This window comes from Engystomops pustulosus, chromosome 6, assembly GCF_040894005.1.
Source record: "Engystomops pustulosus chromosome 6, aEngPut4.maternal, whole genome shotgun sequence".
Lineage (NCBI taxonomy): Eukaryota > Metazoa > Chordata > Amphibia > Anura > Leptodactylidae > Engystomops > Engystomops pustulosus.
In genome coordinates this window covers 40522143-40545366 of record NC_092416.1, presented here as the reverse complement: position 1 = coordinate 40545366, position 23224 = coordinate 40522143, and the positions used below count along the sequence as shown (strand labels likewise).

The 23224-nt window shown below is 42.9% G+C and overlaps 1 protein-coding gene across 1 annotated transcript; it reads left to right on the top strand.

Moving 5' to 3' along the window:
• The first annotated feature begins 12439 nt into the window (after positions 1 to 12439).
• Positions 12440 to 17266, top strand: LOC140134971 (nicotinamide N-methyltransferase-like). The gene is made up of 3 exons (XM_072155832.1): positions 12440 to 12656; positions 14718 to 14925; positions 16717 to 17266. The coding sequence occupies exons 1-3, from the start codon at positions 12506 to 12508 to the stop codon at positions 17147 to 17149; spliced, it is 792 nt and encodes a 263-aa protein (XP_072011933.1). The 5' UTR covers positions 12440 to 12505; the 3' UTR covers positions 17150 to 17266.
• The last annotated feature ends 5958 nt before the right edge of the window (positions 17267 to 23224 follow it).

Below are 23224 nucleotides of genomic sequence, written 5' to 3'. Positions count from 1 at the left end.
GCCCAAGCCCTCAACGTCCACATCTCCAAACTGCTTAGCCTGGAGATGCTGCCCTATAGGCTGGTAGAGACCAAGGCCTTTCGAAACCTCATGGCGGCGGCCGCTCCTCGGTATTCGTTCCCCAGCCGCCACTACTTTTCCCGATGTGCCGTCCCAGCCCTGCACAAGCACGTGTCAGACAACATCATCCGTGCCCTGACCAACGCCGTTTCGGACAAGGTCCACCTGACCTTGGACACGTGGACGAATGCTGCCGGGCAGGGCCACTATATATCGCTTACGGCACATTGGGTTAACTTGGTGGAGGCTGGGACTGAGTCTGACCCTGGGGCTGGTCATATACTGCCAATGCCGAGGATTGCGGGTCCTACCTCGGTCCAGGTCTCAAAGGCCTATTATGCCTCCTCCTCCTCCCACCCCTCCTCCACCTCCTCCTCCAAATTACCATCCGTGGGCATGGTGCCATCAGTCGGTAGCTCTAGGCTCAGTAGCAGTGCCGTCGCTAATCGACAGCAGGCGGTGCTCAAACTGCTGAGCCGAGGCGATAAAAGGCACACCGCCCAAGAGCTATTACAGGGCATTCCACATCAAGCTTGTTAACTTTGTCGCCACCCTGCTGTGTAATCCACAAAATATACTGGCAAACTTTTATCATTTACCGATATTATTTCAGCGCTTCCTCAAGACATACCCCAATCTATCTGATTTGTTTACGAAGGTGTGCCGCATCTGTGCGCATTTCAGGAAGTCCAGCACAGATTCTGCCACTCTCAGGGCAGCGCAGCGCCGCCTCCAACTGCCCGCTCACTGACTTTTGTGCGACGTGCCCACGAGGTGAAATTCAACATTAACCATGTTATCCAGAGTTTACCAGCAGCGCAGAGCGATTGTAGACTGCCAGATGTCAACTTCCACCAGAACTGGTAGTCAGGTCAGTCAGCTTCCTCAAGTCTACAATGAGGAGTGGACGTGGATGTCTGATATCTGTCAGGTGCTGAGTAACTTTGAGGAGTCAACACAGATGGTCAGTGGCGATGCCGCCATCATCAGCCTCACCATCCTTAGCCTGTTGAAAAACTCTCTGGTCAGCATGAAGTCGGAAGCTTTGCGCTCGTCACAAGAGACGGGGGAAGAAGATTCCCTTGTTGATAGCAAAGCACCCTCAGGTCTGTTTCTCAGCGCATATCGGAGGAGGTGGAGGAGGATGAGGAGGAAGAGGAGGAGAATGTTGGCGAGACAGAAGAGGGGACCATTGTTCAGTCCTTCACTGTTCAGTGTGTTTGGGCAGATGAAGAGGAGTTGGAGGAGTTGGAGGAGGAGGAAATGGACAGTCAGGCCAGTGAGGGGAGTGAATTCTTGCTCGTTGGGACTCTGGTGCATATGGCAGATTTCATGCTAGGCTGCCTATCCCGTGACCCTCGCGTTCAAAGAATTTATTCCAGCACCGATTACTGGACTCTCCTGGACCCAGGGTACAAGCAAAATCTTTCCACTCTCATCCCTGGAGAGGAAAGGAGTGTGAGAATGCATGAATACCAGCAGGCCCTGGTGCACAAGCTGAAACAGTATTTCCCTTCTGACAGCGCTAGCGGCAGAGTGCGTAGTTCTGCGGGACAAGTAGCGAGGGAGAGTAGGCGAGCAGGCAGCTTGTCCAGCACTGGCAAGGGTACGCTTTACAAGGCTTTTGCCAGCTTTATGTCACCCCAGCAAGACACTGTCACCTGTCCCCAGTCTTGGCAGAGTAGGGCTGATCTTTACAGAAAGATGGTGAGGGAGTACGTAGCTGACCATACCATCGTCCTAAATGATCACACAGCTCCCTACAACTACTGGGTTTCAAAGCTGGACATGTGGCACGAACTGGCGCTGTACGCCTTGGAGGTTCTTGCCTGCCCTGCCGCTAGCGTGTTGTCTGAGCGGGTTTTCAGTGCAGCTGGTGGTATCATCACCGATAAGCGTACACGTCTGCCGACTGACAGCGCTAACAGGCTGACGCTTTTCAAGATGAATAAAGCCTGGATTTCTCAGGATTTCCATTCTCCACCAGGTAAAAGAAGCTCAACCTGAATAATGTATGCACTCCTTCTCCTCATTTTCCTCCTTCTCCTCCTCTTTGTACACTAAAGCAGAGGAAACTGGCTATTTTTTGCCAGGGCCAACTGGCTCTAGCTTTAGTATTCTATGTATTTAATTTTTTTGGAGGGCCACCTACCCGGTCCTCTGTTTTAAACAATTTTTTGGACTACCACATACAGGCACTATCTAAATTTAATTGTCTCCATTGCAGCCTTCACACGTCGCCTTTATAGCTGCCTTCACACGTTGTCTCCATTGCTACCTCCAAACATCATCTCCATAGCTGCCTCCCAAAGTCATCCATAAAGCTGCCTCCATACATCGTCCCCTTAGCAAACAAGCTGTGTCAGGCAGAATTTTGGGTTGTTTTCATGGTTTCCACATCAAACTTGTTAACTTTGTCTCCACCCTGCTGTGTTATCCACAAAATATACTGGCAAACTTTTATCATTTACTGATATTATTTCAGCGCTTCTTGCGCATCTGTTTACATTCCCCTCACCCACCATAACCAAGCCAATTACTTATAAGAACAGTACTACACTTGATCTTATACAAAAGGTTCTTGGAAGTGCTGTTTGGGGAGTAGCCGAGAGACAGGGGCTTGGATAGGCGAAAGCTCGTCTGGCAGCGGAGCGCCAGCTCCATCCCAAGATCCAACTAACATAGTTTTAACTGCAGCACCTTTAATCTACTACTACTTCACTGCCTCCATACATCGTCCCCTTATCAAACGAGCTGTGTCAGGCAGAATTTTCAGGTGTTTCACCAGATACATAGTGGAACTCGGCCCATCTGTCGCCACCATGCTGGAGACCTGAAGTTGCAATCATAGCAGCGCAATATGGATGCCCCATACTGTCGCTCTTAATCATGGAAGTCGTCTCCATGGCTGCCTCCACATGTCGTCCCCTTATCAAAAGAGCGGTGTCAGGCTCATTTTTCGGGTGTTTCACCAGATATGTTATGGAAGACACTGAAGGGGTAGACAGGTCAGAGAGGGGGCAGGTTATGTTGGTGGGTGGTGATGTGGGCTGTGTATGGGGGCCTAAGGCAGTGGATAAGGAGATCCACAAGTTGCAGAACAGTGGTGAGGATATATGTGCCAGTAAAATTACTTTAAATCAGATAAATAACTGTGGAAAATTAAATTGTATGTTCACAAATGCCAGAAGTATCTCAGGCAAAATGGGCGAGCTTGAGGCTCTGATATTAGAGGAACAGTTAGATGTTGTTGGTGTAGCAGAGACATGGCTCGATGCATCGCATGATTGGGTTGTTAATATTCAAGGTTTTACACTCTTTCGGAAAGACAGGGCAAATAGGAGGGGAGGTGGTGTATGTCTGTATGTCAGAAGAGACTTAAAAGCGATTGTGAATGAGTCAGTGGTCTCAGAGTGTGAGGAGGCTGAAACTTTGTGGGTTGAAATTCAAAGCCAAGAGAGCTTTGAGAAAATTATTTTTGGTGTAATTTATAGACCCCCTAACATCTCTGAGGAAATAGAGGGTCACCTATATAAACAGATGGAGCGGGCTGCACAGGAGGGGACCGTAGTGATAATGGGAGACTTTAACTTTCCAAATATAAATTGGGGTCAGGGCTCGTCTTCATCTATGAAGGGGAGACATTTTATCAACTTTCTGCAGGATAATTTTATGTTGCAGCTTGTAGAAGATCCCACAAGAGGTGACGCATTGTTGGACCTTGTGATTTCTAACAATGAGGAGATTGTCCAAAATGTCAGTATCAGGGAACCCCTTGGGAACAGCGATCATAATATAATTATTTTCCTCTTAAACTTTAAAAAGCAGAAACAGGTGGGAAAATCGAAAACTTTGAATTTTAAGAGGGCTAATTTCCAAAAATTCAGGGCTGCAATACAGGATATAGACTGGGATCAGATACTGTCACATGGTGATACTAATGTTAAATGGGAGAAATTCAAATCTATCCTGGGTTTTTATACTTCTAAATTTATTCCAATAGGTAACAAGTATAGACGGGCTAGATTACACCCCGCGTGGCTTACAGCTACAGTTAAAAGGGCAATTAATGAGAAAAAGAGGGCATTTAAAAAATATAAATCTGACGGGTCACCTGAGGCTTTCAATACTTACAAAAAACTTACCAAAATCTGTAAAAAAGAAATCAAATCAGCCAAAATACAAAATGAAAGACAGGTAGCTAAAGATAGCAAAACAAATCCCAAGAAATTTTTTAGGTATATCAATGCAAAAAAAAAAATGGGTCACAACAGGTTGGACCCCTTTATTCTGAAAATGGGGCATCGGTGACTGGAGACCAGGAGAAGGCGGAGATACTTAATAATTTTTTAGCTCCGTTTATACAATAGAAGAGAGAACTTCTGACTTGGGTGGTGCCAGTGCGGGTCATGGATCCTGTGATATACTAGGCTGGCTAAATGTAGACATTATCCAATCAAAGCTCAAAAAAATCAATGTGTACAAAGCTCCTGGACCAGATGGGTTACACCCCAGAGTTCTTAAAGAACTCAGTTCTGTTATTGCTGTACCGCTGGCTAAAATCTTCAGGGATTCTGTAATGTCTGGTGTGGTGCCAAGTGACTGGCGCAAGGCAAATGTGGTGCCAATATATAAAAAGGGCTCTAGAACTTCGCCTGGCAATTACAGGCCTGTAAGCTTAACTTCCATTGTGGGGAAAGTATTGGAAGGGTTAGTAAAAGACTATATACTGGAGTATGTGACATCAAATAGTATAATAAGTGACAGCCAGCATGGGTTTACTAAGAATAGAAGTTGTCAAACTAACCTTATCTGCTTTTATGAAGAGGTGAGCAGATGCCTGGATGGAGGAGCAGCTGTGGATATTGTGTTCTTGGACTTTGCAAAGGCATTTGACACTGTCCCTCATAGACGCCTGATGGATAAAATTAGGGCTATTGGTTTGGCAGAAATCATTTGCAATTGGATTGAAAACTGGCTGAAGGATCGTATCCAGAGAGTTGTGGTCAATGATTCCTACTCGGAATGGTCACCAGTTATGAGTGGTGTACCCCAGGGTTCTGTGCTTGGCCCACTACTATTTAATATATTTATTAATGATATAGAGGTAGGAATTAATAGCACTGTGTCTATTTTTGCAGATGACACCAAACTGTGTAGTGTAATACAGTCTATGGAGGATGTTCATAGGCTGCAGGGTGACTTGGACAAACTGAATGTTTGGTCATCCACTTGGCAAATGAGGTTTAATGTGGATAAATGTAAGGTTATGCACCTGGGGGCCAATAATCCAAAGGCAAAATATGTCCTTGGGGGAGGTTATCTGGGAGAGTCCCTTGTTGAGAAGGACCTGGGGGTACTAGTAGATCATAAATTGAATAACAGCATGCAATGTCAATCAGCTGCCTCTAAAGCCAGTAGGATCTTGTCATGTATCAAAAGTGGTATGGACTCTCGTGATAGGGATGTAATATTACCACTATACAAGGCACTGGTTCGGCCACACCTGGAATATGCTGTCCAGTTCTGGGCACCGGTCCATAAAAAGGATGCCCTGGAGCTGGAGAGGGTTCAACGTAGAGCCACAAAAATGATAAGGGGTATGGAGGGTCTCAGTTATGAGGAAAGATTAAAACAACTAGATTTATTTAGTCTGGAAAAGAGACGACTACAAGGGGACATGATTAATTTATTTAAATATATGAATGGTCCATACAAAAAATATGGTGGTAAGTTGTTTCAGATTAGATCAAATCAAAAGACGAGGGGGCACTGTCTCCGTTTGGAGAAATCAAGGTTTAATCACCGGAGGCGACAGGGCTTTTTTACTATGAGAACGGTCAATCTGTGGAATAGCCTGCCTCAGGCGCTGGTCACAGCAGGGACAGCGGATAGCTTCAAGAAGGGTCTAGATGCCTTTTTACACCTAAATAACATTGATGGTTATGTTATATAGAATTGTTTCCCCTAAATCCCTTCCTCATCCAATCCCTTCCCTTCCTTGATTGAACTTGATGGACAAGTGTCTTTTTTCAACCGTAGAAACTATGAAACTATGAAACTTGGTCACTATGTCGCCACCATGCTGTGTTATCGACTAAATATACCGTTAACCTTTTGTTCACATAGGAAATCATTTCAGCGCTTCTTGCTCACCTCCTTTGGTTCCTCTCTGCCAACCATTGGTTTGAAGCCTGAGTCCATTTAGGGTATGTCGCCATGACACTCTCTAGCCTGCTGCTGCTGCCGCTGCCTCTGCATGCCGTCCCCTATAGTGTCAGGGTCAATTATTGCATGTTTTAGATGCTATCTAGCCTCATTCGGTCACTCTGTCATGGCCATGCTGTTGCCCATAATTTTGGCATAATGGTACGATTAAGCAGCCTCAGAGGCATCCATGCATGCTGCCCCTGCTGTTTCCTGTCCATTTCCGTGGTATTTCCATCCTTTTCTGAGGTTCCCAGGTGTTTGGCCAAGCTTCCCTGTGCAGAGCCTTGGTCCCCTTGAAAAATGGATGGGAACACTGCCAGTTGTGCCTGCACCAAAGTATGCTTGTACTCCCTCATTTTAATCCCTCTCTAGTATTGAAATGAAAGGTGATATGCTACCCTTGTAGCGTGGATCCAGCGGGGTTCCCACCCAGTATTCAGTATTCCAAACAACTTGCTTGTCACTGCGCATGCACTTGGGCTAAGGTGGCACAGACTGCCCAGAGGCAAGGACAAGCTGTCCTTGACAGGAGGTGTCTTCTCTTCCTCTGCATTATCCCAGTCATGCTCCACTGATGCCGTGAGCTGCTCTGGGTGTCACCCAACTCCTATTCCTCCTGCTCCAAAACTGTCCCCTGGCTAGGCAGTGCAGTTGCAGACCAGTGATCAGGGAACACACCCTGGGAGCCTTGTGTGGAATGGCTTGGCATCTGTTCCTTCCTCATCTGACACCATTACATCCTCTGTGATAGCCTGTAGAGATCTTTCAAGCAAGTAAAAGATGGGGATGGTAGGGTCGACAATGGGGTCATTGGCACTGGCCATATTGGTGGCATATTTGAAGCAGAACAACACTGGATACATTTTCCTCAGCAAACTGTGTATCCACAACCAGACTTGACACTAGATATCAGCCTGGGTAAGTGGTGGTAAACTCAACCTGCAATGGCCCTGAAAGAGATAAACTTCCTAGATAAGGATGAACCAGCTATCAGAAACCTAACTAGCATACCCTAAGAAACCCTGCAAGGATAATATGAAGAACATACTTCATCTGGCAGCTGCTGGATGGTGGAGAAGACAGGTAGGATGATACCAAAGACAGACCGGCATACACATGGACACAGAGGGACAAAACAACAGGTACAGACAAACAAATGGAGTCGGACAGAACCGGGTCAAAACCAAGATGGCAGCGAAGGCACACATTCAAACTCTTTAAGAGAGGTTGTGTAAACATAGCAGAGATCAGATACACAGAATAGCAAAGTAATAACACGAGTTAATAGGGAACAGGAGACTAGTAGAACCAGCAAGGTGTAATGGGACTAGTCAAGTATATAAAGAAGTTCTTGGATGCTGCCTCCATCAGTTGATTGGATCAGCAGTTCATTATTCTAGTAACCCTTGCTGGACATGGCTAGGCTGTAGAGGAACTGTCCCAACTCAGCAGAATCCTTAGCCGCAGTTTACACAGAACCATGGACAGAAGACGATGCTGGCATGAATCTTATGCAAGTCGCTGGTGGTGAAGTGCTGCTGGTCACTAATTTGACTCACTCAGGCATCCTGGAGCTGGAAATCCACAATGGCCTATTGCTACTGACACACCTTTTCCAGCATATGTGAAGAGGAATTCTACCTAGCTGGTACATCTAAAATGAGACGGTGGGTGGGTAGGCCAAGGTTCTTCTATAGTGGAGATAGGTGAGCAGCAGCAGGAATGCCGGAAATGCCAACCCACAGTATGCACCTTAAGCAGAAACTCCGGCAAGGCTGTATAGTTAGCTAGGAACCTTTGCACCACCAAGTTGAGCATTTGCTCAATAGACGGGATGTGCAACAAATTGGCTCGGCCCAAAGCAGCTACAAGGTTTTGATGGTTCTGACACCACCTTACCAGGCTTTAGGTTCATCAGTACCCACCACTCATCTATCTACTCCTGGATTCCGGACCACAGCTACTTGGTGGTGTGTGTTCTTTTGCCCAACCAGATGAATTTTATGTTCAATCAGTTTTATTAAAGTTTTAAAGGTACAAAACAGCAAAAAAACAGGAAAAAATGTAATGGAATGTAGCCATAACAAATAGTATACAAAGAATACGGAATATATAAGGAATTTTGCTCTTGGGCTTACTTTTAGCGTATACTGAATAAAATAGATCTGTGAAAAAATCATATCGAGGCAATGCTTTAGTACTGACGGATACATAAGGCCCTTAGGTCATAAAGGATTATAAGTGTGTTGGACCCTGTTGGTTCGGTGAATGCTGGGGTCTCAGTGTGGTGGACCCCGTGTTGGCTCGAGAGGAATTTATGTGAATTTCTAGCTGTGGAAGAGTCATCAGAGATACTAAGCCTGGGGGCTGTGATATGAAGTATCTTGCCTATCTTGCACATTGTGATCCCTACTTGGTGCCCGTGATAGATTACATGTCCAGAGCATGGAGCAAAAACAAAGCAGTCATGACAAAAAACACTGGGGAATTATACACGGAAGGGGAATAGTGAGAAGAGGAGGAAGATGAGGGGGAAAAAGCCAACCAGATGACTTTTAGCTTGGCTTGTTGCTATTTCCCCATGGCTTTCCTAAAAGTGCTGCTGCGATTGCTGTGCTGACTGGATGAGGAAGCAAGAGAGTAGCCAGTGGAGTAGGAGGCAACCTCAGGTAAGGAGTAATGACCATCAATCCTGGATGGGGGAGTATGTGAGCCAGAGTGCAATTGCCTTAGAATCAGCCGCCACTACATTAACCCAGTGGGCAGTTAAGGAGATGTAATATTCCAGCTCATGTCCATGTGACAGTTGAGAGGTGTACCTCGAGGCTAATTGCACATCTGATTTTGTTCACAACCTGTTGGTGCAAGGTGTGTACTGTCTGCTGAGAAAAATACAGGTAGCTGAGAACTTCATATAGAGGCCAGTAATATGGTAATGCTCCAATTCAGGACCAGAGATCATGCGTGCAATGGACCAAACATTTGCTCTCTCTCAATGATTTTGGAGATGGAGAGCTGAACAGATAGTGTGGACTGGCTTGGTGACGGTGCTACTGGTAGCAGTAGTGGTGGTGTCAGTGTCACATCCTCCCTTTACGGGGTACAGCTGGCCTTGTGACTTGGGAGACAGTGGAAGGTGCTGGGCCAACTGAAGCAGTAGGGGAAGCTTTAGGTGTTTCCAGCCTTTTTAGTATCTCAGACCCTCTGCAGCCCATGTTTACTTTGGAGAAGCCTGGTCATACATGAGGTGCTCAGATTGCTAAGGATTTGGCCACACTTTATGGACTGGTTGCCCAGCCTACAAATGACATGTGTTCTGTCTTCTGCATTCTGTGAGAAAAAAATGCCAACCTGCAGACATCCTTGTGCTTGCTCAGCAGTCAATCAAGCAGCTTCTTGCAGTGTCCCTCAGAGACTGTGGGTGCCAAACCTGCCGGATTCAGTCTTGGCCAGAATTTTGCAGTTCGGTTCCAGTCATCATTATTTCTCTACATTCTACCTTTTTATTTTTCAAAAACCCAAAAGCTCCCAATTTGAGTCTTTTGGGATATTTTGCCGTAACTTTGATGGACCTGTCGAAAGGACTTTTTTGTCTGTATCTTTTGAGAGGTTATACAACATCGGTTCCTGACATAGTCTTTGGGACTGATGTATACCACGTTCTATCCACCTTGTGAAGAGGAGATTTGATGCAACACATGAATAGCATTAACTAAATTAGGTATATAGAATTTTTTTTTTACTAAAAAGGAATTTTAGTAATTTTTTTACTTAAAGGAATTGTCCAACTTTAACAAATAAATATTATTAGTACCTTAACAATTCATACAATTTTCTATGATGCCTTTTGTACCCATTCATCATAGTTTTATTGATCTCTGTCACACCCCTGATGCAACCTTACACTAAAAAACATGTGTGCATGATGCTGTTATCCACCTTCATCTTTCACCAGAGATTTTTAAATCAATCAAGATTGAATTTGTGGATGTTTCAAAAGATTCAGTTCATGTCCAAAATGAATTGGTCCAAATCAATGTTCTTCCAATGCTTCTTGATTTAGGTATTTTGGTGCCTGAAAACAGTGGTTGATTTAGAACATGGGTGGTTTGGGCGGTAGCCTGGGGTCCAAGCCTTCTTGGGGTGTCCAAACCCACCCAAGCCACCCACCAAATGTAATACTTAGAAGGAGCTTCACCAATGAAATCCTCCTACATTTGTTCCTGCTATCAATACACATTTACACAAGATCCTTTTCAGGACCTTTGAAAGTCCTCCAAAGGTTCTGAAACCACAGAAAACAGGCAGAAGGGACACGTCCTCCATTCCCCAAGAAGCTGATCCTAGTACAATATGTAGGAAGTGATTCCAGAATTGTAGGGGCTATAATATACAGCCCAGGGCCCATGGCAGTCTTAATCCGCCATGCCTAAAAAATGGCATAACCATATCGAATCTACCAAGCCAACAAATACATTTGTTCACCCCTACTTTGCATGCTATACATGTGAAGGATCTGAGCGAGGACCTCAATCTTACAGAAGTCTCTGTTTTTGGTCACTATTACAACTATTTTATGTGTGCTGGACGCACCATTTATCATATTAATTTTGCTTGTGAATTATTGGATTTAATAATCATTTCACATTTTCTTGAGTAAAACTAGGCTGAATTAAAAAATGGCTTTGACTGGACTGTAATCTCAAAATATGTGTGCAAATCGGTAAGGTATTTTTTTTACTTATTATTATGTTCATTCTTAATTAACTTTATCTCCAACTTTATACTAGTGTTACTATGTTTGTAATCCTGAGAAGTGGAGGGGGTGGTGTAACAGGACTCGGATAAAATTTAATTTTTATTTTTAATGTTTTTATGTTTTTATTTTTAAAAACATAATCAAAACAATAAGTGTGCATAAGATTCACAAGACAGCTGGTAGAGGGCAGCAGTGCAGCATATATTGGGAGTGCCTGTGTGATAAGGCAGTATCACAGATGGCTTTTAAAGTATATTGGCTGTTACTATAGGTAAAACTATCGGTGTTCTTTTACAGCATTATAAAAGGGACCATATCCCCCCATGGTTACCGAACATTAATTTTCTGAACACTGAATTTTTTTTTTCCAAAAGTTTCTATTTTTATAAAAAGTTAGTTTTAAAAAAAAAATGTTTCTCTTTTTAGGTTTTAGATTTTTTAAAAAAGAGGGAGTTTTTCCTACTGTGGGTGGTGTGTGGTCTCTTGAGCAGATATATGGGCTTCAGCACAGTCTGCTGTGGTGCAAGTCAGTGTCGGTGGATGAGGTGGCAGAGGAAGAGGAAGCAGAGTAGAAGTAGGAAGCTATTAGAGGCAACCATGAATAAATCCCCCCTCACAGCACATTTACTAAGGGTCCGAAAAGCACATTTTCGTTGGGTTTCCTGACTTTTTACCATTTTGCCCTGAATTGCCCCGGGTGTTTTTGCGCACGTGATCGGATTGTGTCGCATCGGCGCCGGCTTGCATGCAACACAAACAGGGGGCTTGGCCGTCAGACAACCCGACTGATTTGGACAAACGACGGAATTTAAAAACGAAATTGTGTCGCAAGATCAGCACTCACATGCACCAGAAAGAAGAAGGTGAACTCCGGTGGACCTCAGCAGGGGAAGCAACGGATGCAGGAAATCGGGCGCACGAGCTATGAGAATCGTGGAAGATCCAAATCCTCGGAGGACAACACACAGCGGGGAGCGTGACGGGACGGGTAAGTAAAAGTGCCCCATAGTGTCAAGGAGCCACAAAATCAGTAGTGTCTTGCAAGTTGCTACAATTTTCCACGTGGCAGGAGGACTTTGATAGGGAGTAACATTTCACTGACATAAAATTGCCACCCAGACAGGCATATCGGTCCAACTTTAGTGGACCCACTGGCACACCATTTAAAGACACGCTCAAAAGCGCTTGTGCCACTGCTCAGGAAAATAAAATAAAGCTTTACTTCAAAGGTCTGTGTCCTACTAGTGGGACATCACTCAAAAATAACCACTGTAAAGTCCAGTAATTTTCCATGGTTAATAATAAACTAACAGTAAACTTTTATTTGACCGATATTGAACCAGTTCCAAATTTTAATATGAGCAAAGCCAATCATATGTGGACATTGTGCTTAAATATGTAAGGATCAGATTGCTTATCCCTTTCACTAATAACCTTTACGTGAAGCAGCTTAGATAATCTAGAGAAGAAAGTACAATGCAGACGCCCTTCTCTACATCCCAAAACTATATTGATGAATTTAACCCTGTAGACTACTACCAGACATACTATGCTCCCGGGCAAGGCATTTTTATTGACGAATGGAAAGAATTTGTCTTACAAAATCTACATGAAACTTTTGGTCCAGGTAATCATTGGCTTAGTATTGATTTTATAGTATTGATTTTATTTGACCCTTTATGTCACAAACCTTTTCTGTGTTGTGTGTTTCTGCTTTTTATTCCCCACTTTCCAAAAGCCATAACTTATTTTTTTATTTGCAGAACTGTATGAGGGCTTGTTTTTTGACTTACAGTTTGATGGAAACAAAAATTGGAAAAAAAAAATCAGTGGATTTTTACGGTTTTCGCATTGCTGTCAAAATGATACAACGGGGTAGATTTATCAAAAGTTAGAGGTCTTAAATTGCATCAGATTTATTAGGGTATAGTTAATAAATCTGGAGTACTTTAAGAATGTCTAGTCTCACTCTGCACCTTACACCATTAGTTGTCTTATTTTATATTCAAAAATTTCCCTAGACTTTGGCACACTTTAGGCCACAAATTAGACCAAGCTTTTTTGATGGAAGCTGCACACCTTATTCTTTCATACTAGAAGTTAAATGTCTTAAACTCTTGGTTAACGCAGTGCAAGGTGTTTTGGGGACCTATTATGACATATTTCTGGGTTTAACAGATCCTTAGGTGAGAAAGATTTGGAGACATGCACATTTTTGATATGTTTGTGCATGGAGCTATGTAAACTTCCACTTATTCTGGTATGAGTTGAAGATTTGAACATTTGCTAGAAAATCAAACTGTGATTCTAACATTTTGAGTTATTTTGAGTTGAGGTGTTAAAGAGGACCCTTTATGACCTTGACTTACTCCAACTCTTTCCATACAGCTTGTTCTAGGCATAGTATAGTAGGAAAGCCTATACTGAATTTTCTGAACTATGGTTAAAAACACCTATCACCTTGTCCGCCAGCACCAATTGTTCTCATCTTTCATAGCTTCCACTCCACTGATTATGAAATATTTGATATTTTCTGTCGAACCCCCACTGTTCTGGATGAATGTCATAGTATCATAACACTGCCAGATAGGCAGAGTCAGACCGTTTGCTCCAGCTCAAGGCCACTAACCTGACTGTAGAGAGTGGAATTAGCATATTGCCTCTTGAAAGTATGCTAATAAGGTTCTGAATTGCCATAAGGGTGGTCATCAGGGGGAGCAGTCTATATCTAATAATCTAATATTAAACTATAGATAGTAAATGAATTTGAATGATGTCTAGGGCAGTCTGTTTTTTTTCCTGCCCTGTTTTGCAGTGTGGTCGTACAGATTCCAATGGAGAGGGGAAGGGTGAGCAGCATATCTTTCTGTAGCTAGTAGTGTAAGTCTCTGCACGCTGCTTGCCGGTGGCAAGTTCCTGTGTCTGAGCTGGTCTTGTAATGCAAGCGGAGGGGCAGGAGACAGAAAAGACCATAGTGAGCAGAAATGAGAAGCTATTCATGAGAAGAATCCGACCATAGTTAAAAGATTTACGGTTGGATCCCAGGGCAACTAAAATTGTAAACACCAAGACTGATAGAGACAGGTTGGAATTATATCTGAGAAATTCTGTATTTTGTTAACAGTGAATGTGTTATTTTGTTATCCTGTGTATATCTAAGAATTATGTCTGTATTAAAGAAATACCAGTGAATCCAACACCAATCTAATAATAATAAAAAAGATAACAAAATATATGTTATGCTTTGTCATCCAGGATATCTTACATGTAAAAATAAGCACTCCTTCCATAAAATAAATAATCTAATACCTTAGATTTGCATCTTTTTGATGCAATTCAGATGATTTGTGCCAGAAAAATGCATAAATCCAAAAAAGCACAACTGCCCTACTAACATAGTTAGGGAAATCATCCAACAGTCACAAAAAAGAAAAAGCATCAAAAGATGCAATAAAGGAAAAGAAAACTGGGAAACTAAGACAAATGAGCCACTTTGTCTTGCAAATGCTGATGCAAAATACTGATCAAATAATGATCATGAGAAAGTGGTTGATTAATGATTCTTTGAAGAGAATCATTTTTTTTTAATCTACAGTATTTTTTAAAAAAGGGGTGGTCTTGAAAACTATACCATAAAAGTAGAAGATAGCAATCTGACACTAACAGAATACTGTGTTTTATTTTTAAGGGGGTGTGAAGGGAGACGTATTAATTGACTTTGGAGCTGGACCCACAATTTACAATCTACTTTCGGCTTGTGAAGTGTTCAAAACCATAATAACCTCAGATTTTCTTGAGCAAAACCGAGAACAGTTGGAGAAGTGGTTGAGAAAGGACCCCAATGCCTTAGATTGGACTCATGTTGCGAAATATGTTTGTGGCCTGGAAGGTGACAGGTATGTCATGGGAAATAAAATGATACAATATGAAAAAGATTAAACAAAAACTTAAAAAAAAATATCACTAAGCCCCATAGCTTGTAAGAAGTGTTGAGCGAATCCGAACCGCAAAGTTTAATTCACCAGAACTGACCAGACACCAGACTGCCGGGCTTGGGTATGGCTCTACCCATTGTTGATGGTACCGATCACGGACATTAAAATCTTACATAGCAGAAGCGAGATTAAAATGGATGTGGCACCCTGCCATTTTGGGAAGGATCCGTGGTCCTTGATGACTTTGCTGGCAGCATTTAAACAGTTCACACCCACTATCGGTGCCGATCGTGGGTGTTACTGGGGGTGCGATTGAAGTCTGGGTTCCAATGGTAGTGATAAGCTAACCCATAAAAATTCAGCATCGGCCGAACCTGAAAATTTGTTTAGATCCAAGTTCATGTACTGAACAGATTCGTGTTCGGGTTCAGCCGAATTGAGCTTAATATGAACTTTTATGGGTCCGCTCTGGTAAGTAGAAATCTTTTAATCTTTTTTCTTTGATCATAATTTAATGTTGAGGTAAGAGCAAAGAAGTTCATTGAAGGTTTCAAAGATTTCCATTTTTATCTGTTTTAGGAAAAACACTACAGTACACTTTCACACAATTTATAATGCTGAAATATAAGTCCTACCAACTCACTTTTCATGTTATCTTAAAAATGGCACATAAAACATCCCCTTTTCTCTAAAAACTGCTGTGTATAAATAGAAAGAAGGGCTTCATTCTAAATCTAAATCAACTAGCCAGAGTAGAAAAAAAAATGTCACTTATTCTGAAGCACTACAAACATTTGTGTATTACCCAGCTAATACATTTCAATGCAATGCCTCACTTTCCCTGTGGGAGCAGTGTAAACATCCAAATACTCATGGATTACAGCTAATCACTAAAGACTGCAAGTATGTTGCTGTTATATTATTTCCCATGCCTCAATTTTACATTTCTTCTACATCTAAAAAAGCAGACAAACCCTTTATTAACTACTAGCTGTAGATCCCGGCATTGCCAAGGATAGTAAATAACTGCTCTTAGCTATAAGAAAATAGAATTGGTTAACAAAAAAATATTTCATATCTATTATGTATCTATCTCTCCCTGTCTGTCTCTCAATCACTCTTAATGCTTGTCTCTCACTCACACGTCCTGACTGTCTCTCTGTCTTTCACTCACTCTCCCTGCCAGTCTCTATGTCACTCACTCTCCCTGTCTGTCTCTGTCTCTCACTCATTCTCCCTGCCTGTCTCTCACTCACCCACTTACTCACCCTACCTGCCTCTTCATCACTCACTCTGCCCCTCTCTTACTCACTCCCTCTCCCTGCCTGTCTCTCTGTCTCTCACTCACTCTTGCTGCCTGCCTCTTACTCACTCACTCTGCCCCTCTCTTACTCACTCCCTCTCCCTGCCTGTATCTCTGTCTCTCACTCACTCTTGCTGCCTGACTCTTACTCACTCACTCTCCCTTTCTGCCTCTCAGTCACTTTCCCTGCCTGCCTCTTACTCACTTTCCCTGTCTGCCTCTCATTCACTTACTCTTCCGGCCTGTATTTTACTTACTTACTGTCCCTGCCTGTCTCTCAGTCACTCTTCCTGTCTCCCTCAGTCTCTCAATTACTCTCTGTCTGTCTCTCAGTCTCTCACTCACTCACTCTCCCTGTCTTTCTCTTTGTTTTTCATTCACTCTCCCTGCCTGTCTCTCACTCAGTAATGAATAAAAAATAATGTGTATGTATTAACTCTTGTCAACAGCAATAACTGGGAAAAAAAAGAAGCAACACTGAGGAGAAAAGTCACCAAAGTGCTGAAGTGTGATGCCCTGGCAGAAAAGCCATATGGTGCCGAGCCCATGCCACAAGCTGACTGTATCACCAGCTGCCTCTGCTTAGAAGTCCCAAGTAAAGACCTGGAGGCCTTCACCAATATACTGAAAAAGCTGAAGGAGCTCCTTAAACCCGGAGGACACGTAGTAATTCAGAGTGTTCTTAACTGCACATTTTACTATGTGGGTACAAAATGGTTTTCCTGTCTGTCCTTAACTAAGGGTGAGCTGGAAAAGGCATTCAGAGAGGCCGGGTATGAAATTGTAAAAATTAAAGTGATACCAAGGATGGATAAGTCTGGGATGGCTATTGCTGATCAGGATAGTTATTACTATGTTCATGCCCGTAGGCCACAAAAGTAGTAAGTCTGCATTTACTCTGCTGCAATATGGCTCTATATGAGAGCCTACAACACGTTAGACAACCTTGACAGTTTTTAACCTAATGAACTAATAAAGTAAAACATTATTTCCCTCGAACTTGGCATGCTGGCACTTGTTTTATGACTTTATACCAAAGTGTTTGAATTCTCATTTTGTTGTCATCAAACCTTATTTCATCCTTGGAGTAAATGAAAATGCTCCCAAAAGAGGGATGTATCAAGACCAGGTCGTTACATCCCCTTGGTGTAACCCAGCATGAGGGTAATGTATGACAAGGTGCAGTCATAAATCAGGGGCATGCCCTCGGCTCTAAGCATTGTTGAAACCAACTTAATTAAGGTGTAATAGAGTAGGGGACAGAAGTCAATGGGGCAGATTTACTTACCCGGTCCCGCCGTGATCCCGCGGTGCGTTGTCTGACGAGGATTCGGGTCTGGCACGATTCATTAAGATCGTGCGTCTGAGTTCCTGCATGTGTCGCTGCTGCGCCGAGGTCCACCGGAGTTCACCTGCTTGTTCCTGGTGCATTTGAGTGCTGATCTTGCGACACAAAAACCTTTTTTAAATTCCGTGGTTTGTCCGAATCCGTCGGTTTGTCCGATGGCCACGCCCCCCATTTCTGTTGCGTGCAAGCCGGCGCCGATGCGGCAAAATACGATCCCGGGACAATTCGACACTAAACGAAAGTGCGGCGTTCAGACCCTTAGTAAATTAGCCCCAATGAGCGCACCATGAAGCTTCCATGAAAGGTCATATTATGTTGGATGAAGATTTCCCTTGCCTTTTCTACACCCCTCTTATAGAAAATGGAAAGACACTAATACTTGGTTTGCACCTTTACCAAAAAGATGTAAAAAAAGATCACATTTTCATATTTGACAAAAATCTTAAATAAAAAGAATATTATTTTAGACTCTTCAGATGTGATTATGGCCTAATACAGCTCTATAAAATATGCACTCCACCCTGTTTCTGGCAGCAAAATTCCTTTGCCCAACTTTGGCAAGTTATACTTAATTTGACTGTGTATAAGTGTAGTATTGCACAACAGAATTGTTTGGAACAAACATTGCCTAGAGTCAGTGGTGTGCCGTCCATAGAGGAAGAGCTTGTGAATGCTATGGACCCGTGGGTCCAGTGTGCCCATAAACCCCATAGGCTTTGGTCGTTCAAAGTAGTGGACCATTACAAGTTAATAGCAATTAGCAGACCCATACTGGAAAATAAGAACAAATGGTATCTGTGTCTTCAAGACGGAAGCACCACAGAAAGTGCAGACAGTGTGATCTCTGCCTGCAGCCTCTCCCTGTCACAGATGGAACAATCTATGATAGATCATGCATCTGTGTCCTCCAGAAGATCTGCTGTGAGCACTGCGGTGGAACATTGTGGGGGATTATTGGGAGGTGTGCATGCTTTTTTTAAATTTTATTATTGCCTGCAATAAATGGTCCAGTATAGGGCAGGAGTTCAAGAAGAGACCATGCATAAAGTAAGGGGCTGTATAAAAGGGCAGGGGGAAGACTGGGCTCTATATAGTGGAGAAGCTAACGAAAAAAAGAGGGAAGAATGGCCGAATATATAGGAGGGGCCAGTATAAAATGTTGAAGAATATACAACAGCTTTAGCTTATGTTAAAGGACTTAGGTCATACAGACAGTAGGTGGTGCTGTGTTAAGTGTTAATATGTTTACTTATAAACTGCTCTGTTACCACTCTATATAGCAGGGGGGAGCTATATGGTGGGGGGTTGCTTTATAGTAAGGAGGTTCTATATAGAAGCATTGTAGAATATGGTGGCAGGGGGTGCTGTTGTATACTAAGGGTGCTGTATAGCAGGGGGGAAACTTCATATCAGGGTTGCTGTATATTAATTCATGAATGGCAACACTGTGTGTAACTATGGTAGGGAGGTGCCTTACATTAGTATATCCACATGACTTTATACTGCCAGTGACTGTGATATCTTTAGTGGTGCAGTGTGAATATGTGCTGCAAAGACATCTGAAAAAAAATAGTCAACAATAAGTCACAGAAGGAGTAGTTGTAGAGGTAGCAGTTGTATTATCTCAGCCTTGCATAGCTGTATCATTTATGCTAGTCTTTGCTTCATGGTGTTTGTTCAGTAACATCAGGGCTTCTGTTTTATTTCCAGTAGATAGAAATCTGTCCATGTGATGGGATGGACACGCAGGTGCATGAGACATTATTACACAGCTCCTATTACTCTCTGTGATAATGACGGTTTGTGCACATGCGTGTCCATCACATCATATGGACAGATTATATCCACTGGAAGTAAATAGAGAAGCTTTCCATAACAGGACAGCAAGCAGAGATCTATACAGAAAGTATATTTGTAAACTGGATAACTTTTCCTTACACAAACCATATCAAATATTTGCTGAAAGTGGACAACCCCTTTAAGAAGTCCCTTTTCTTCCACAACTTTCAATTGTATCAGTTTCCTGAGGACACCAACACAGGAAGGACGCCAACACAAGGAGGAAGGCAAATTCGAATGATCATAGTAGCTTCTCTCCAGGGCACCCTTGTACAGGAAGAACCATGGGGCCAGCACAAGGACTGCAAAGATAATTGGACTTTGTCCACACCTACTCGCTCTTCCTCAATCACCAGGAGTATGCTGCTTTAAAATAGCTCTGAGATCAGCATCTCTTAAGTTGTCTGGGACTGCAGGAATATTCTTTGAGTCCTGTCTGGTGAACTCTGTGTGGGTAGAGCAGTGGTGTCGAACCTATGGCATTAGTGCCAGAGGCGGCACTCGGAGCCCTCTGTGTGGGCACTTAGGCCATCACCCCAGAATGAAGTTCAACAAACAGAACTCAAACAAACAGAACCATTAAGAGGCACCAAACATGGCCTCAATGTGCTGACATTCACATTAGGAAATACCTTGCCAAAAAAAAATATCCATTTCAAGTCCACGTAGCTGATTATTTGCACAATTAAATATGCAATACCCGAGTTCTTTGACATGTTTTCTAGGCAATTGCATGAATTATTGTTCCAGTTCACCTTAAGTGTTCTGCTGAATATGTCTGTTATATTATTTTTCACCTGCATTTACTATTTGTCCTGGGCGGGGTGCCATAAACACTTACTAAATTCTCTGATGCAATTTTATGAGAACATAGTTTTATATGTTCTCATAAATAATTAATGATTAATACTAATTTGTTGGTCCATTAAATTAGTTTGTTTTATTCCGGGAATACCTGTATCCACGCTTGTACATTTTTACCAGGGTATCTTGCACCTGAGGAAGACCCAAGTACCGGGTCCAAACATCGCATACAATAAAATAAGTTACCTTTTAAAACTTTTGAACGAATGCAGTTTTCAATACTATGAGAACGTCCTATGGCTAGCAACATACCATGTAATTTGATGCAAAGAACCTTTGATATGCTCATGTCATCTGAAAAAGGTGAGAGCCTTTCCTATCGCTTGATATATGACATAAAGAGTATGCAATCCTTGAATCAAGTGTGCCTCCTTTTTCTTCCCTTTCTTTGTCTGCTCCAGTAAGAAGGGTAATGGGAGCACAGGCAAGGTCAGACAGGTGCTGGTAGTGGGAGATTCGATTATTAGGGGAACACACAGGGCAATCTGTCACAAAGACCGTGCATACCGAACAGTGTGTTGTTTGCCGGGTGCTCGGGTTCGGCATGTTGCGGATTGGGTTGACGGATTACTGGGAGGGGCTGGTGAGGAACCAGCGGTCATGGTCCACATTGGCACTAATGACAAAGTAAGAGGTAGGTGGAAGGTCCTTAAAAATTATTTCAGAGATTTAGGCCATAAGCTCAGGGCAAGGACCTCAAAGGTAATTTTCTCCGAAATACTGCCTGTACCACGTGCCATACCAGAAAGGCAGCGGGAGATCAAGGAGGTAAATAAGTGGCTCAAAAGTTGGTGTAGGAAGGAGGGTTTTTGGTTAATGGAGAACTGGACTGACTTTTCTGTTGGCTACAGGCTCTACAGTAGGGATGGGCTGCACCTCAATGGGGAGGGGGCCGCTGTTTTAGGGGAAAAAATGGCTAGAAGGTTGGATGAGTGTTTAAACTAGAGACCTGGGAGGAGGGCAACTACACTTGTGCAGGGCAAATAGACAGTGTACATAGAGAGCTGGGAAGAGTCATAGTCCATGGGGGAGGAAGGGGGGCTGGAATGAGATTGGTGAATAAGGACAAAAGGAATACGGACAGGGAAAACCATATAAAGTGTATGTACACAAATGCCAGAAGCCTCACCAACAAAATGGAGGAACTGGAACTCTTGATGTTGGAGCGGAAATATGATATAGTGGGTATCAGCGAGACATGGCTGGACAGTAGCTATGACTGGGCTGTTACTATAGATGGTTATAGTCTTTTTAGAAAGGATCGTATAAATAAAAAAGGTGGAGGGGTTTATTTATATGTGAATTCTTGCCTCAAGCCCGTCCTGCGAGATGACATCAGTAACGCAAATGTGGAGTCCTTATGGGTGGAGATAAGGGGAGGGAAAAAGAATAATAAAATATTACTAGGGGTTTGTTATAAGGCTCCAAATATAATGGAGGCAGCAGAGGAAATGCTGAGAAGTGAAATGGATGCGGCTTCAAAGCATGGTGAAGTACTTATCATGGGGGACTTCAATTACCGAGATATTGACTGGGGGGCAGAAACCTGCAGGTCCTTCAAAGGCAGCAGGTTCTTGTCAACAACAAAAGATAATTACCTGTCACAACTAGTCCTGGAGCCAACAAGAGGGGGGGGGGGCACTGCTGGACCTTATCCTTACCAACAGACCTGATAGGGTATCAAAACTACAGGTTGGGGGGAACCTGGGGAATAGTGATCATAATATCATTGATTTTGTATTACGCTTTACTAAGAGCGTTAGTGAAGGGGCAACACTCTAAACTTCAGGAGGGCAAATTTTCAGCAACTAAGGGAAGACCTTAAAGGCATAGACTGGGATAATGTTCTCAAAGACAAAAGCCCCCCCCAAAAAATGGGACTTTTTCTCATATATTCTGAAAAAGTCCTGTGAGAAACACATACCTTATGGAACAAGAAAAACCCTATGTGGCTAACTAGTCTTGTAAGGAAAGCAATAAGCGAGAAAGATAAAGCGTTTAAGGTGCTAAAACGTGAAGGTAGCGATGAGGCATTACAGGATTATAGAGAGAAAAATAAATCCTGTAAAAAGCAGATAAAGGCCGCAAAAATAGAGACTGAGAGAAATATTGCCAGGGAGAGCAAAAATAATCCCAAATTATTTTTCAAGTATATAAATGATAAGAAACTAAAAACAGAGAGTGTGGGTCCCCTTAGAAATAACATGGGGGTCATGGTGGAAGGAGATGAGGAAATGGCCAATCTACTGAATGTCGCCTTCTCAACTGTCTTTACCCAGGAAAATCCCCTGGTGGAAGACACAATGAGGAATAATGTTAATTCTTTTTATAATGTCAACAGTTTAACCCAGGAAGAGGTACGGCGCCGCCTCGCAACCACTAAGTTAGATAAATCACCTGGGCCAGATGGCATACACCCCCGGGTTCTGCATGAATTACGTACGGTGATAGACAGACCGTTATTTTTAATATTTGAAGATTATGTTCCACAGGAATGGCGCATAGCAAATGTGGTACCAATATACAAAAAAGGATCAAATAGCGATCCTGGAAACTACAGACCCGTGAGTCTAACTGCTGTGGTGGGGAAAATATTTCAGGGGTTTATTAGAGATGCTATCCTGGAGTATCTCACTGGGCACAACCTTATAACCCAGCGTCAGCATGGGTTTATGAGAGATCGGTCCTGTCAGACTAATCTGATTGGTTTCTACGAGGAGGTAAGTTCAAGACTGGATCTGGGGGATGCTGTGGATGTTGTATATCTGGACTTCTCAAAGGCATTTGACACCGTGCCACATAAAAGGTTGGTATATAAAATGAGACTGCTGGGAATAGGAGAAAATCTGTGTATTTGGGTAAGTAATTGGCTTAGTGATAGAAAACAGAGGGTGGTCATTAATGGC

Bases quoted from the DNA above. Each gene is read 5' to 3' on its own strand.
- LOC140134971 (XM_072155832.1), top strand. From the start codon at position 12,506: ATGCAGACGCCCTTCTCTACATCCCAAAACTATATTGATGAATTTAAC. The intron at 12,657-14,717 runs GTAATCATTGGC...TTTATTTTTAAG, and splicing joins ACATGAAACTTTTGGTCCAG to GGGGTGTGAAGGGAGACGTA. The intron at 14,926-16,716 runs GTATGTCATGGG...TCTTGTCAACAG, and splicing joins TGTGGCCTGGAAGGTGACAG to CAATAACTGGGAAAAAAAAG.